This window comes from Cebidichthys violaceus, unplaced genomic scaffold, assembly GCF_023349555.1.
Source record: "Cebidichthys violaceus isolate CVI_PGR_0920_01 unplaced genomic scaffold, fCebVio1.0.p SCAF_8, whole genome shotgun sequence".
NCBI lineage: Eukaryota > Metazoa > Chordata > Actinopteri > Perciformes > Stichaeidae > Cebidichthys > Cebidichthys violaceus.
This window is the reverse complement of record NW_027176964.1, coordinates 8,441,923-8,458,788: the sequence shown is the minus strand read 5'-3', so window position 1 is coordinate 8,458,788 and position 16,866 is coordinate 8,441,923. Positions and strand designations below refer to the sequence as shown.

The 16,866-nt window shown below is 42.5% G+C and overlaps 1 protein-coding gene across 2 annotated transcripts; it reads right to left on the bottom strand.

Annotated features, from left to right (window-relative positions):
• Nucleotides 1-1,170: 1,170 nt before the first annotated feature.
• On the bottom strand, nt 1,171-8,042 carry amotl2b (angiomotin like 2b). Of its 2 annotated transcripts, none has more exons than XM_068701706.1 (10): nt 7,863-8,042; nt 6,504-7,302; nt 5,803-5,971; nt 4,241-4,385; nt 4,035-4,124; nt 3,071-3,366; nt 2,781-2,956; nt 2,365-2,615; nt 2,099-2,230; nt 1,171-1,618 (listed from the first exon to the last, which is right to left on the bottom strand). In XM_068701706.1, exons 2-10 carry the CDS (start codon nt 7,214-7,216, stop codon nt 1,533-1,535), a joined length of 2,058 nt encoding a protein of 685 aa, XP_068557807.1. In that variant the 5' UTR covers nt 7,217-7,302; nt 7,863-8,042; the 3' UTR covers nt 1,171-1,532. The 2 variants fall into 2 exon arrangements, with proteins under 2 accessions (XP_068557807.1, XP_068557806.1); XM_068701705.1 differs by having other exon boundaries at nt 1,173-1,618; nt 2,365-2,663; nt 7,863-8,041.
• Between the last annotated feature and the right edge of the window lie 8,824 nt (nt 8,043-16,866).

Genomic DNA, 16,866 nt, shown 5'->3' with positions numbered 1-16,866 from the left:
AGGAGGTAGGGTGACAATGTGAGAGGAAACAGGAAGACAACATTTACCGGAATACTTTTTTTTTAAAAACAATTAAGAGCGTATTTGAGATAATCTTCAGAGAAAAAGAAGAAACTTTTTTGCAAATTAAACAATTCTCAAGTCAACGAGCCAGTTAATGTATATTAGAATATTTTATTGCTTTATGAAATGTTGCATGAATTCAACTGAAAAAGCCTTCATATTGTTTGAAGTTCACAGAAATGTCTGTTTTAAGTCAACACTTGGTTGGTTGTGTACAGCTTGACATGACCGTGATTGTCGGCACATAACTTACAACAAACATACATAAAACTCTTTGGCAGCAGGCTCAAAGCACTATCATACCTAAAACAACAATACAAACATCTGTATAAAATAGAATAATAATAATAATAATAATAATAATAATAATTAACCTGTTTGTTAGTTCAAAGCTCACAGTACACAAAAAACAACAACACGGTGTAGTTTTCAACTTGTATCCCACAATGGTGACCGGACCAGCAGAACCACCACATCAGGAAACACACTCACATACTGTAATCACACATGCAAACATACTTACAGAAGGAAAAAGTCATCAGAAAAACAGATGATGAAATCAACACCATGATGCAACACCCTTCCAAAAATGACAAACAACACCGCTTCTGTATCGGTTTGCTTTATATATATTTTGCAGCTCACCGTTCACACACCTCTGAGCCTTTGCAGAGCCAGCTGCTCAAGCTTAGGACACATGGACAGTGGGAGCATTCAAATCAGCAGTGTTTCATGTGTTATAAGCTTAAATTATTGAACAAAGGGAAGTCTTCCAAACATATAAGATCCATGTGATGGGAATGAGGTTACTCAGATTGACTGGTTTTTTTGGGAGCGGAGGGGAATGGAGGTCACATAGATAACCTTTTATTGAATATTTATGCAAAAGAGCAGGACACTTAAGTTAATATTTGGGGAATGTGGAAACCAGGTAAGATAAATATGTAGCTTCTTAATTCACTGGGTTGGGAGAGAAGATGAAGGGGGAAATAAAGGGGGGAGCAGCAATTATATATATATATATATATATATATATATATATATATATATATATATATATATATATATATATATATATATATATATATATATACACACATATATATACACATATATATATATATATATATATACACACATATATATACACATATATATACATATAAATATTTTGGCATACACTCTCGGTTGCCCTACTACAATCCACAATACTGTCCAAGTACCTCAGAAGATTTGTCTTTTCTCTTCCAGCTGGGCAGACTGCCTGCAGCTGTCCAACTTAGTTAGAGGGAGTGAGTCGGAGCACAGCTCTTTCTCTAAAAATGTGAAAACAGTCCTTTTTTTGGCCTCTTTCCACGACATTCTTGCATCCAATATTTAATCCACTCTCTATTCAAAGACTTGCACTCTTCACAGATTCTCACAATTGTTTTGTTTTTGCCCTCATTCGAAATCGACCCATCGGTTCTTTAAATGAAGATTTCCACTGCCTCTGACTCCAGCTCATCCAGGCCTCTGAAGGGGTTTGAGAGCAACTTCTTGGGTGCTGCTTTGTCTAAGGGGGGGAAAAAAAGAAGAGAATTAATAAATATATAAACGCTCTGAGGCTAAAACAGTGGAAGAATGTCCTAAATAGAGCTCAGCTATCAATGACTAAAGGTTCACAGAGATTTACCACACTCAAACAGACCACTCTGGTAAATATGCTCAGTCAACAGATCCACAGTATTTCCTAACCATGCACATTCCTCAAAGCCCGCATTATGAACCATGACCTGGATGGCTGCTATCTGATTGGCTGGCTAAGAGGCGGCTTGGTTAATCAATCTGAGCATCCATGAAGCCGAGGGCACAAACTCCTTTTATAAAGAGACTACTTAAATGCTGTATGTGTGTGTGTTTTGTGTAGTGGAGTCTGAGCCTGTTAAGGCTTCTTTATTCATGAGAATTATTTGTCATTTGAGATTGATACTAGGAGCATTATTGGATGGATTATTGGCCCTCGTAAACAAACACTATTTGATAGATCACTCACCGCTGTTGAGCTTAGTTGTGCTGGCAGCCTCCTTGGCTTTCGTTCCCTCCACCCGCCGTTCTAGCGTTCCAGGTTCACACTGAGTGGAGAACTGACAGGTTGGCGAAGTCTGATCATCTGAAAGACTCTTACCTAAAAGACAACCGTATCTGTCAGCAGTGCTATCAACTGTTATCGATAAGGTAATGTAAGAAGTACAGCAAGCTGCTTAGCTTTAGTACCACCAAAATTTGTTATTTACAGAAAGGCAACATAATGATCCTCACCGCTACTCCTTGTGTTGCTCTTGGCGGTGCTGATGGAGGGGTTGGAAGAGGCTGGTCGGAGAGGGGCCTCCGCTGTATTCAGGAGGTTTGTGCGGGGACTTTGCTCGTCCTTCCGCCCTTGGTCCTGATGCAGCCGCTGGTTGAGGATCTTGATGACGGCGTCCTTTTCCAGGATCTGAGCGTAAAGAGCGCGAATCCTGTTCTCCATCTCCTGATTCCTGTAGTCAGCGACTGGCAGGTCCTCATTGAAGCTGTTGTTAGAGGAGTGGCAAGGCGAGTGGTTAATGATGGTGGTGTCTCTGCAAAGGAAAAAGATAATGTCCTGGGCTTGACTCAAATTCAAATGAGCTGGGGAAAAAAACATGCGTACAGAGGATGTTCTGGCAAGTGTAAAGCAAATAGTCTACGGTGTTTACCTCTGGGCAGCGGCCGTGGCAGCCACCTCCATCGCAAACTGCCTCATGGTGCTCTCTTCCAGGTACTTCTGCTCCCAGCGCACCATGTCGGCCTCAAGGGCCAGGATTCTCTCCTCGCGCTCATGCAGACGCTCTTGGAGGGAGCCCATGGTCACCCCTGGTGGCTGGGACTGCCTCTATAGGTGGAGGGAGAGAGGATTTAAATCAGGTGGCAAGGGACACTAAAGCTACTGAAAGGATACAGTACAGAAATCAGGCTTTTTGATTGTTTCCTAGGACAGAAAATGTACCTGTTGTGCCCTCAGACTCCTGAGCTCCTGCTCTAGTCGTGTCCTCAGCTTCATCTCCAGGGTCTCCCTCTTCTCACAGGTGGACTGTAGCTGGGCCAGCGCACTCTGAAGTCTCTCCACCTTCTCCACATAAGCCCTCTTCCTCCTCAGCTCCTCCTCAAGCTGGCGACCTCGTCCGCGAGCGGCATCCAGGGCCTCCTCGAGCCGCTTCGCCCTCAGGCTCTGCTCCTCTGCTGTGGATCGGAATCGCTCCAGCTCCCGCTCTACGCGCTCCCGCTCAGAGTTCTGCTCCTCGTCTGAAGCAAAAGGAAGAGCGAAGGTTGGCAGGTTAATCACATGTTTGATGAATGTGGTCATGATCTTAAAAGTAGTTTGGGCTCAAGTGCTCCAAATCTGCCTGAGGTTCTTTTCTCAAATACGTATGAGCTTCCAGCCATAATTTCTCCCTCCTGAGTCCAACCACAGTAATAAGCACCAGAGTTGCTACATGGTGGCCAGTGTTCTTCATTTAGCAAAGCACTCCTGGAATGCTGAGAGGAAGAAGAAGGAGGAGGAGGAAGGGGGGAGAAAGCCGCCCTATCCCTTTGACCCACATAGGCCATTCCTCATCAAGGCCATACAAACACCGCCACTCTGCTTGAGTCCAGTTCCTTAAACAGACAGCATAAATCACACTAACAACAGGTGGGGGAACCTCATTTCTATCACTTCCACCGCTGCTCTGTGATTTAGAGCCTGCTCGTTTCCCTTTGCAAAGATGTGCGTGGATTGAATTCCCTATTATTAAGCCTCCTCACCAAATAAGCTGAGGTTATGCAAGAGAGATTCCTGCATGCAGGAATCCCTTAGCTACAAAAAGGGCCCCATGCTATGCTACGATCCGATCCAATCAAGCATGTTGATTACAAAGGAGGATGCCACAGAGAGCCGGGGAGAGGAGAGCCAAACCGAACGGCATACTCACTTTGTTCAAGGAGTTTCGCCATGATGTGCTGGTTATGGTCGGCTGCTTCTACTTCTTTTGCGACGTGCGTTCTGGCATTTTCCAAGTTTTCTGTAATGCAGCAAAGTTTTAGAATTAGACTTCGCTGTGAAATAGGTCTGGATCTGATATTACGGTAGGATACTTAAATATGGTATTGTGTGTGTCGGTGTGGCAGGAGTTCATACCTCTAAGGTCTCTGTTGAAGTCCTGCAGCCTCCTGATCTCAGCCACTAGCCTCCTCCTCAGTGTCTGCTCCAGGTTTTCCCTCTTACAGCTGCCCTGCATCAGTGTCTCATAAGCCTCCGAAATACGCTGGATCTCCTGCTCCAACTGAAATAGGGAAAAAAAGAAGAGGGGATGGGGGAGGAAGGATTGGAGAGGGAGAGGAGCACAGAAAAGGAGAAGGTTTAGAAGAGGAATTTTTGGTTAACCTACTTCACATGCCAGGGAGGAGCTGGAATGTTGATTCATGTTGTTACAGTGCATAGATACATTATGTACGACAGGGTACATACGTGACTGTGTGTACAGTACACTCAGTGTGTGTTTGTGTGTGCGGTATAATACTGAGAAGGAATTCAAGCCCGCACCACTCCCTGTGAGACTGATTTATATCTACATTCCTGAGGGCTGATAGCTCTAGTTCCAGGTGTATGAGCGCACAGGAGCGTGCACGTACACAACACACCGCAAAGAACAAGTTAACATGTACACAACGACTCACACACACACACACACACACACACACACACACACACACACACACACACACACACACAGACACACACAGGTCTGGGAAGGCTGCCAGCAGAGGGAAGGTGTGCATGCCTGTGCCTGGGTTGTGGAAACGGCAAAGAGAAACCCACCATTATAGCAGTCACACAGGCATGTTTACTCAGGGCTGTGGCCTGACGGGGAAAAACTTTCCAACCCCGGCAATTATAATTCTTTAAGGCTGAGACAAGGCAAGGGCCATGTGACATAACTCCAGCAGAGAGCAGAATGGATTTTTGCAAAGATTGTCTGAGGTATCAAATGTCTCCAAAGTCGTTGTTCCACCATGTTGATCAAGAAAAGATGCTTATCTTATGGCCTGTTTAGTTGGAGAGTCCATAAAAAAATGGCAGGAAACAGGAAGAGAGAAGGTGGAAAAGGTGCCGTTTGGTGGAAAAAACAAAAGAGACCGTTCACTTTTTACACAGCAGCCCACCACCTGCCACAGACCCCCAGCATCCATCAGCTGTGTGTGCGGGTCACAGCCCGATCAACTGCTGTCTGACAAGCCCTAGATTAGGCTGAAAATCTATGGCCTCCCTGGAACTAAAACACACACACGCACACACACCCCGGCCTCCACAAGGTCAGCTCCACAATGAAAGGAGTGTGTAAACACAGTAGCAGGCTGTGACCTCTGTTTGTGCCTCTGTGGTATGGAAGGTAGCAGCTGCTGATCTCATCTGTCCCGTCCAGATGAGGGAGTGTGCCTGGAGTTGGACGTCGGGGAGACAACTGTTGACCGGGGTTGGGTTTCATAGGCAGGTGTGGGGGTTGGAGGATGATGTCTGACTGGTCAGCAGCTAAATAACTTTGGAGTGTTTCCCTCTGAAATTGAGCCGCGGATGTTGTGACAACCCCTCTTTTTATATTGGGCTTAATGGGTAAAATGAAACTCCCCTGAATGAAATGTAAAGCTAGCTGGAGTTTTGTATGTATAAAAGACTTTCTCTCATGGATATCCTCTCCTTACCTTCTGAATACGGCCAGTCTTTTCCCTGTGTGCTTCCAGCTCTTGCCTCAGCCTCTCATTCTCCATCAGCAGCAGCTCCACCTGGTTGGGCTCCTCCAAGCCAGCAGGTGGCAGGCCGGTGAATGTGCTGTAGCAGGGGACTTCAGCTGGCTGACCCGACTGGACATACCTAAGAGACCATACCATTGCTGAGTGAAAACAAACTTGTATCTTAATTGTGCATCTGAATTTGAGGCTGATTCAAAACGTTTAAGGCAACCCACTTAAGCTATTTTAGAGCAAGGCATCTGAAATATCGCTCTATTCTCATCTATCAAGGAGCAGACAAGCTGACTCCAGAGGCTGTAAAGAATGTAAAAGCCTATATGAGGAACATACTTTTGTAAAGGCATCCAAAGCAACACAAGCATGTGAAACTATCTTGTTCCACTATGCTGGGCATTACAAACACCTGCAGGGCTGAACTTGTTCTAAGTATTCCAAGAAGCAAATCGGTTCGCAGTCCACAGTGTGACTCACATTAATAAGTATGTGTTTACGCATGTGAAACACAATGACGAGTCCTGGAAGGTGAATGCCAGTCTGGCTCAAGTACAAAAACTACACCACAGAATATGATGTCATGTTAAAGTGGTTGAAAAAAACAAAACATGCACACATAATCACACACATGATTATGCCCTCTGAAGTTGTCTTTGTACCTGTGCTGCTGTGCCTGTACTGGCTCCTGGACCTGGTGAGGGATAAATCCGTGGCCCTGGATGGGGGCCGAGTACTCCGGAGGCGGGGTGCGCTTGTCCAGGCTCTGCCTTGTGCTCTGGAGGCCTTGTGGCATGTAGTAAGCGAGCTCTGGGTAGCTGTGAGAGGTGCTCTTGATAGCCTCTGCTTTAGCAGCTGCATCATTCCTCTCCAGAGATATCTGCATGCAATGCTCACTGAGTGAGCGCACGTGGCCGCACTTCAGCTCCATCAGATCTGCCTCTTCGTGGAAGGCCCCCTCATGCAGGAGCCCGTCGTGGAGCTGCCTGGCGGGGCCCGTAGGGGCCCAGTGGGAGGCCAGATACTGAGAGTGCACCTTGGCCTGCTCATAAGTCGGCAGCTCCTCCCCGTGCAGCTGGTAGAGCTGGTAGCCGCTTTCTGAGTGGTGATAGTCGCCCTGGTGCTCCTGGCCCTGGGGCTCCTGCCTCGCAGAGAGCTGAGGGAACGGAGGGTCCTCCTGGGTGAGGCTCTCCAAAGAGGACCGTGGGCTCCTGCCCATGTCGCCTCCACTGCTGGGTCCACTTCCACTGCCTCCACGCAGGGCCTGCTGCTGGATGGCTAATAAGGTGCGGGTGTCTGTGGGGTTTCCATAACGCAGCTGCTCCTGGATGAGCCGGTGCAGGACCGTGCCAGACGGCTCTTCGGTGGAAGACATAATGCTTTGTGTACGTTGTTATCTTCTCTACAGATCAGTCAAACTCTTTCTTATTTTGAAAGTATTTAAATAACTCGTTTGCGAACCTGGAACAGAACAGAATGAGGGAATAAAGTACAATCAGTCAAACAGAAGTCAACTGAATATTGATAAAGTCCCATACAGATGAAAGGCTGTGTTTGAGGCATGAAAGCCTTGGCAATAACAACAACACTTGCTACACTGACTTAAGCATCATAAAAACATATCCTTTTTTTATATTAAATAAATAAAAGCTTCCTGATTAACGTTTTAGCTCCATAATGTGAAAACAGTGAAGCTTTGAGTCCAATTCGCCAACAGCGACAACACAGAGATGTGGAGACATTTTTCCACAGCAGGCAAAAAAAAATAAAAATGCATGCGCTAAGAATTCCATTCTCACGGGGGAGCAAAAGCGCACAAAACCGCATTGTAAAATAACTTCATCTCTGGTCTTATAGCACAATCTTCGTCGTAAAAAACATCGTACATAGCGTTTAATTCCCTCACAACACACTACAATCTCAAAAGTTTGAAACAGAAGTTACAATGAAGCTACTTTCTTCGTGTTTGTGCTCGTTTTTTTTCTGTTGTGGCGAAGGGAGAAAAAAGAAGCTCTTCTTACCAGCTCACGCTCTCATCGTAACGAAACGTTGTTCTCGATCTCGACGTAAAAAAAAGTCAGAGTAATTCCTCTATTTCCATGAGTTTTTTTTCTTCTTCTCTCAAGTCAAACGTGTCTCATGTTCCTACTCCTGAACGGGCTGCCGCGCTCCTCTCTCGCTGTGAAATGAATGTGGAGAGAGCAGGCGGCGATAATAAGTAACCGAGGAGGGACTGAGGTCGGAATGCCAGGAATGTAAAACGCGAGGTCCCTCTGGGATCAAAAGCGTAAAACCACACGGGAGGTGGAGGGGAGGGGGAGCGCGGCTGCAATGCGCTTGAGCATTCCCAATGAGGAGTTAAATTAAGTATATGGGGCATATGAGCTTTGAGAATGAATGCATTTATGCTCCGCGAAAGGGAAAGAGATATCTGTCTTTTATTCTATGCACAAAAGCTCCTTCCTGCGAGGCTTCACAGAAGTTCTCAGTGGTGCTTGCACTACTTTTGTTTCTCTGATGGACTCATTCAGTGATAGGAGAAGTATTCAGCCTTGCAAAAGTGTAAAAAAAAAAAAAAAGAAAGAGAAAAGGTAAAAGCTTTGCATTAAATATGCGACTTTACTGGACAGAAGTATCAGTAAAAACATGTCCTAAAGGGACAGTTCAGCCCCAAAATCAGAAATACATATTTTCATACATTTTTATGGTTTTGGCGTGAGTTGCCCAATTTTGGAGATACCGTACATAGAGATGTCTTCCTTCTCTCTATCATTATGAGACTATATGGCACTCGGCTTGTGGCGCTCATATCCAACCCCAAAATACATTTGAAAAAACTCAACAGCGATGTCTCTTGTCCAAGAATCCATGACCCAGTTACTCAAGCTAAATCACTCAAGATAATCCAACGTATTTATGATTTTGGGATGAACTGTCCCTTTAAAATAAATGTGCAAAATGCCCCTGTCAAAGCTATGATTATATCATTGGATGTTATTGATACATCTATCATTATTTTAATGATAAATCTGAAAAGTAACTGTAACTATTTTATAAACCTAGTGAAGTAAAAAAGTTTAGTTTGACTTATAATCTAATGTTAAGGTGGAGCTAATTTAGTATATTCTATAAACTATATATATATTATATTTTTTTTGCATGTAAAGTCTTAATCTGAATTTACTCAAGCTGTAAAACGTACAATATTTCTCTCTTAAAAGTATTAGTAGTAGTGCATAAAATTGACATATCCTCAAGTAACGTACTTGAGTAAATACTTAATTGAGTGTCTCTCTATTGTCTTGCTAATGTGCCGTTTGTGTCTTATATGTGACAGATAGAGGAAGGGAGAGCTCTGACCTTTGCACTTCTAGAATTAGGTTGCTTGTAATTGTGTTGTCTGAAAGGAATTCAAGCTCCTTGCATTCACTGCAGAACACTGGATGAGTGAAACTCCTCTTGTCTGTGAAAGTATGTTGACGCTGTGCATGCCTTGATTGTGTGTGTGTGTGTGTGTGTGTGTGTGTGTGTGTGTGTGTGTGTGTGTGTGTGTGTATGTGTGTGTGTGTGTGTGTGTGTGTGTGTGTGTGTGTGTGTGTGTGTGTGTGTGTGAGTGAGTGAGTGTGTCTCTGTGTGGTGTGTGGCAGCTGTCCACTGGAATCTGAGGTCTGCGTGTGCCCCATTACTACACACAGTGGCTCTTTGTACCCAACATCACACTACGCGGTGTGGAGCAGAGCCTGGAGAATGCTACAGATGGGCACAGACCTCAAACTCGCAGGGGTTGTCCTCCTGCTGAGACCGGGTCACACACAGGGTCACAACACGTACGGATGGCTGGACAGTCAGAAGGATAGTTAACCCCTCTTCCATTCACATATTAAGTCTTTTAATTAGTCATTAATTTTATTTCTGTATCTTGTCCAACATGGGGAACATCCGTTTTTGTTTTCTTGATGATTAAAACTTCCCACCTCGAGGGAGAAAGCAAATCTTTATGGCAGGTTTTATTTCTGTCCGAGCCAAAAGACATGACTTAGCTATTTATTACCCGCTTGAAGCTAAATGCTATATTGAGGACTTTAGACAGGGACTCTGACTTTTACTGTGGGTCCTTTAAATAGCAGAGATTTTAGTCATAACAGACCAGTCATGTCTTTGAGCTGTGAAGGAACAGAAAGGAACACACAAATAGAGAAGTTTACAGATGCCTTCCCTCCAGAAGCCTCGAGCACACAAAACACAAATCTGTGAAATCAAAGCACAACGGTCATTGATTGTTGTACAGTATGTGGCCACTGGCCTCAGGCTGATTATCTCATTAAACCTAAAAATCTATAGACACATTGAGTTGGCTTTGAACTGATGATGGTGCGTGTCCACATCATCTTTCTGGACCTTTCCTCTTTAATTAAACACACACACACACACACACACACACACACACACACACACACACACACACACACACACACACACACATTCCCGTCATGTTTCAGATGCTGCATACTAAAATGGGCTCTTTTTTAAAAAAACATGCAGACACTGCGTCTCTGTGGGCGGTGCTCACATGGAGGCGTCTGGTCAGCAAAGTGGAACATGTTTGCATTTCCCTTTCAGATCCACACTGTGTGGAGAAGCACAGTCTCCACCTTTTTAAAAGTCTGGTCATGTCATTTAACACCACCTCACTACTTCCTCTACTCCCTCTGTGTGTGTGTGTGTGTGTGTGTGTGTGTGTGTGTGTGTCTCTGCTGGTGGACAACGCCTCTGGCCATTTTGTCCTCCATTGTGCCACACTTCCTGTGAACTTCCAAAGGAATGCAAAGCTGACCCTCTAGAAATTAAGGACGCTTTCAAAAAGTCATTACAGGAGATGAAAATCTAAAATGGCCACAAAAATTCCTGTGACTGTTTGTAGACGACCCCAAAACAGACGAAAGTTATATTTCATGAGTTATTCCGTGGTTGTGCAAAGAACAGTGGCTTTGAGGAAAATAAAATATAATTGTGTTGTTGCTTTACACAGTAAAATCATATTGCTCTTGAGGTTTTGGTGGAAAAATGAGCACAAATGAGGCAACAGTGAGAGTAGTCAAACTACCAGTTACACAATTGGAAACAGTCTGACTCTAAATTTACTCATCTGAGCCCTGTCTTAAAGTCAGAATAAAAATGTCTTTGTCAAAGGGAGGGAGGCAGGAAGACAAAATGTGTGTGTGTGTGTGTGTGTGTGTGTGTGTGTGTGTGTGTGTGTGTGTGTGTGTGTGTGTGTGTGTGTGTGTGTGTGTGTGTGTTTATGGAGTGGGAGCCCTTAAAGGTACAAACTACTGTTTCTGTTATTGTGAATAAGCTCTTTGATCAAACTTTACTCAACGTTATTGTTTTAAAAATTCATCAATGTGCATAATAATAATGATATAATCACATTACACACACATAGTATGTCTACTGCAGTTTTATTTTTTTCTGCATATTGTACAATATGGATTTTGTGTTATTCTGGCAATTTTAAGAAAGTTCCACTTTCATGCAGTTTAATATTAAAAAAGTTAAAAAACAATTGACAGTTTTCCTAAGCCTCCCAGGTGCATCTGTGTTGTAAATAATGAATCAATTACTCATGTTTGGACTTGCATGAACTGGATTGTCTACTTCCTCACTTTCAACATACATCTTTTAGGCCGACCAAACGGGCATGAGCACATCCTGTCTTCATACACAAACTGTCTTTCTTCACATATTGTTAAATGGCTTCATTTATGAATTGTACTTTGGTTAATCTGGTTCATTGACATATAACTACAACTTGTAACGGGAGGTCACATGTAGACATTGCTATGTTTTACGATGCCACAAGCCAAAAGAAAGGTGTGGAACTACTGTCTTAGACTTCCCAGAGTGAATGAGAAAATTGAAGAGCTCAACCTAAAGCTGTAATTTTCCATTGACTCATCAATCCGTCTTAACAGGTTAACGTGGAACGTAGCCTCTTTGAATATAATATCAATTAAAACACTCTCCCTTCACTTGACACATATAGTACGTATAAAATAAGAATCATACTTTCAACTGTACCACGAACCAATTCTTATATCTAAATAAAGTTGTCCTGCTAACCAAAGATGTGCCAGTCCTCATGTATAGATTTCAATAGCACACGACAAAGAGAGCTTTTACTTGATTTAGCTGTTTAACCACATCAAGACATTGAAAACAGTCCATCTTCCAAACAGTTGAGATGACTACTCAATAGGCATGTGATAAATATAACCCAAAGCACATTGTAATTAGGATCTATTTTATGTATTGTACTCTGGGACGGTTTAAAATGAGCTGGAGTCATTATGGATTACATATCAGGACACATTACATGGGCTGAAGGCTGTTTCACTTGTCATAGTTTAGATATGTGATTATGTAAAGAGAGATTTGCCATGTTGTTAACTGAGGACTAAACAACAAGATGTGTGACTTCCCTGTCTCTCTTTCTATCTCTGTATCTTTCTGTTCCTTTGTGCATTTTAACGTCTAAATTACTTTGGACTCAGGGATTATCTGACAGTGCGGTGACCATATCTGGCTTCAGACAAGAGTTAAAGGGACTGGATAGAACAGGATGCATGTTACAGTGTCGGACCGTGTGGGAAAGAATGACACAGAATAGCAGACAAGGTCATCTGATACTGCAGGATTGGTGAGGAATGTAACTGATAGTGTTGGAAGGAGTGGGATGGATTCCTCTCCTTGGCTCACACATCCACGGACGGCTTCCTCATTCACACAGTACACAATAGACAAGGAAGAGGTGCGCTGCGCTCAAGTGGTATCCTGTTCTCAGGAAACCACTGACGACGAGCTTCCCATGTCTTCGTGTTTCGCAACAGCTTGGTTCGAGGTGCTGGGGGTTGATTTCAAGATGAAATTATGTTGAGGCAAGCAGGGAATGCATGATCTGGCCTAATTCTTCTGTTAGGACACCTGTGAAGAAAATAAATCTTCCATTGGTTACATGTTTGTTTAAAGTAAGGAGTCAAAAAGAATCTCTGCGTGTTGCAGCAAGTCGAGTTGCATTGAGGGGGAATTTCCAGACATTCATAGCAAACAGACTTCAGACATGAGTCACAAGAGATGAATCTGTCAAGTGTGCAAAGATGACAAAACAGATGTGTGGTGCGGCATCAGTCAAACAAGAAATGAAGCGTTAATTAGTGAAATTTAAAAGGACTAGTAGTCAGATTTTGTTATGTTTGGACTGAGCCATGTTAGCAGTTTCACCCTTACATAGCTAACATATTTTCTCCCGGTTTACTTCTTTTTTTACATATCACAAACACGTTTCTAATCATAACCTGCAGAAGTCCTGATAGAGAGAAGGTCGAGGTGGAATCAGGGGGTCAAACATACACAGGACTTTCACAAAGGAGGCCGCTGCTCTTGTCTCGAGTGAAACCAAAAGTCAACGTTGACTTGTTTTAATTTACGTCTGTAACTTACATAACATAACAAACATACTTAGCTTAAGGCAAACAATTATGTTTTTTTACTAAACCCAAACCACATAGTTTTATGGCCTAAACATAACCAAGTAATTCTGTTGGGTTTTTGTTTTGTTTGTAATTTACAACGTTAACTACGTGTTCTGCAACCGTAATGCAGCAGAAAAAATTATTCCCTTGAAGTGTAATTAGAAATCCAGTTGAGATGGGCAGAAACGTAATTTTTTAAAAGACAGGGTTGGGATATTTAACATATACACAAGAGAGTGATATTGATCTTCTCATCTAACACAACAAGAAAGCAAACAAGCCTATTTCCCAAAACGTCAAACTATTCTTAAACATGACTCAGTAATATTACAATGTACAACTGACAACATCTTAAGATAGTAAGATATTACAACAACATTAATATCAGGATTTAAATGTCAGCTTTTTTAAATTGCTGCCTTACTGTTATGTACAGGTGTGATTTCACATGTGAGACCACATGCGCCCAACCCTGCCCGTCTGCAGAACCGGAAAATCCACATTTTTCTCCTCAGTCATGATATCTGAGAAGTCTTCTTGTGTATTGTGCTTTGCTACGTGGAAGTCAGTGTTACCGGCATCCAAAAAATAATGGATGACTCAAATAGGATCCAACTGACTGGACCTACACAACACAATGCGGTCTGTAATAATTCAAGTCACCTGTACAACAGAGATAGCTAGTAAGCTAGTTAGAGCAGATATTCAAGAGAAATCTCAGATGTTACACAATAACTGCATGAAAATATTACTTAATGTTCTGCTTTTTCAAATGTAAGAAATGCCTTGTGACACTGGCTGTCCACTCCTTACATCTGTTGTTGGGCGGTTGTAATTGTGACTTTTGTTGGTTGAAAATAAAGAATAGAGATTGTGAATTTCAAAGCAAGAAATCCTTCCAACCTTAATTCATCGACAACCCTGTTCAACATAGACTTTATGGGAATTTTGTGCTCATGGGTAATAAAACGCTTACATGTTGCACCTTTAATATCACAAGATTTACATGTTGACATCGCTATGGCAACTTAACTGTTTCTTTTTAGTCTCAAAACACTTTTGCCTCTGCTCTCAGACATATTACTCATACAGCGCTCAGGGCAAATAGCTGAGTGTCACTGTAATGATGATCCCTTTTCCATTTTCTTCCCATCCCCTTATTTCTCCTGCCTCATTTCTGTCAGTTTTCTTTGAGTTAACACAGCGTAGCATTGCCCAAGTTAACTGTATTTCTGGTATGTGTTAGGAATCTTGACAGGTCAATTGTCAACGTGGTAAAGGTGTCATAGAGTTCTACAACAAAAGCTAGCAACCACAAAACTAGCAGCCAGATGCTTGTCCATTTTGTAGAGTGACTAACATTTTAGTTTTCTAGATCTATACGTCTCAGTCATCCCGATCACTTTGGGCAAAACTGCACCAAACTTTGCATCGTTACTCTGAGGCATAGCTCCTAGGCCCCTTATAAATACCAGTCCCAAGCTGGCCTTTAGAGGTGTGAAAACATTTTGCAGCCATCGGCCCCAGAGACAACATGCCTACCGCAGACAAATGACACAGCAACAAGCCGTGACACCCCGTCCTAAAACAGCCCTTAGTTCCATCCCAGTGGTCGGCTGCCATCCTGGGAGGTCACCAGAATGCCAGTCATTCATTTGGGCCCCAGCATGTGTGCCCCCAGCAAATAGCTGTGCTCCTTTGCTGCTGAGGCTGCACATAGCATGTGATCTGATGGCTGGCTTTGGCCAGCGGCACCGTGGAAAGAGAGAGAGAGGGGGGGAGAAGCTCTGTGTCTGTATACGGTCTCAGCAGCTCTGAAAATGTACCAGGGGCTTTCCATGGTCCAGAAACAGTGAATGTGGGCTGGGATGGAGAGTGGGGGGAGCGTGAAGGGTGTGTGGGTGAGCGTTCAGTCAAGGGCGAGAGGAGGGGTGAACAGGTAGGTGGTGGACGTAGCAGGCTGGTAGGGGGTCCGGATGTGATCGGAGGTTGATTTGAGCCCTCATCTCTACGACAAGCAAGAAATGTGATTACGATGTTACAGTTTACAGCTGACTAGTGACTAAATGTTAAAAGACGTAATATAGGATAGGTCAATGTTTCACCTGCAGATTTAAATGTATGTCATTATAATATAGTACTTCTGACATTGAGAACGTGCCCTGCTGTTGGCAACACATCTATAATACATACCAGACTGTGCACTCCTACAACTGTCATTCTGATGTTGTGCAATACTCCATGGTTACATTGTGCAATGTTACACACTAATCCATCAAGCTCTAAACAGTCACTGCATACACTCTGCATACTTGACCAAATATCAACCCAACTGAAGGGAGATCTTGGACTGACATCTGAGACAGAGGTCTCTACTCAACTGGTTTATTTATGTTTATTCTTGTAAAACACTTTGAAATGACTGTTTATTATAAGTGCTTTGTGAATTAACATTACTATTATTGAATTTGTTGCTGTATTTAATTTCAAAATATTTTCTGAATACATTAACAACCCTTATTTAATCGTTTAAGTCATACTGCTTGTATCTTACTGTGCATTTGTGCATATATGCCAGTTACTATACACAGATTTTTTTCAGAATAATACTTTTGAATAACGGGACTTGGATGTGTTATTTATGTATTTACTCTATCTTAATAATTACTTCCGTTCAATACTAGAGCCCAAACAATACATTGACCTGGCCGATACTATTGATTCATGTTGGCTTAAGTGGGAGGGATCCTAACTCAAGGAAGTTTATTTCAAAAATAACTTTTCGGCTTATGTGTTATTGTCAGATTTTATTTGTCTCTCAAATATCAATATTGGTTTTGATCCATAATCTTCTTTCATACCTCCTAACATACATGTTTTACACATTTAGACATGTCAAAGCAATAATAACTATACATTTTTCTCTCTCTCCATTCCTTTCTACCTCTTACTTGTTTTTTCTTACATCAATTTTAGACAATTTTCTTAATTTTGATAAAGTTTTTCCTTCATTATTTTGTATTTTCTATGAAACTTAACTTTAATGTTTTCTTATTTGTTTTCTTAAACTAAACATTTTGTTGTTATGTCTTTAAATGCTATGTATCTTGTTTTTTCTGTAAAAATTAATAATGGATCCTGATATTGTAGGTGTCTGTCATGTATCTCAACTTGACTGATCGACACTGGGGAGTAGCTTTTGTCCATTAACTTACGGATGACTTCCAGCTTCGGTGTGACTGCCAGTAACTGATGATGATTCAGCTGTGAGATATGTTAATGGCTGCAACTGAAGGCCTGCATGTGTCTGTTGACACATAGAGAGACTATTGTGTCGACTAAAAGAAGGGCATTGTCTTATTATGCACAGACTGTCTATTTTTAAGGCTGGGGGGGATATCTATTCTGAAACTAATTCAAAGAGCCACTAATACCAAATGGAAAAAGAAAAAACATTTGACTCGCTTTAAAGTTAATGAAAAGTCACATTGTGCAT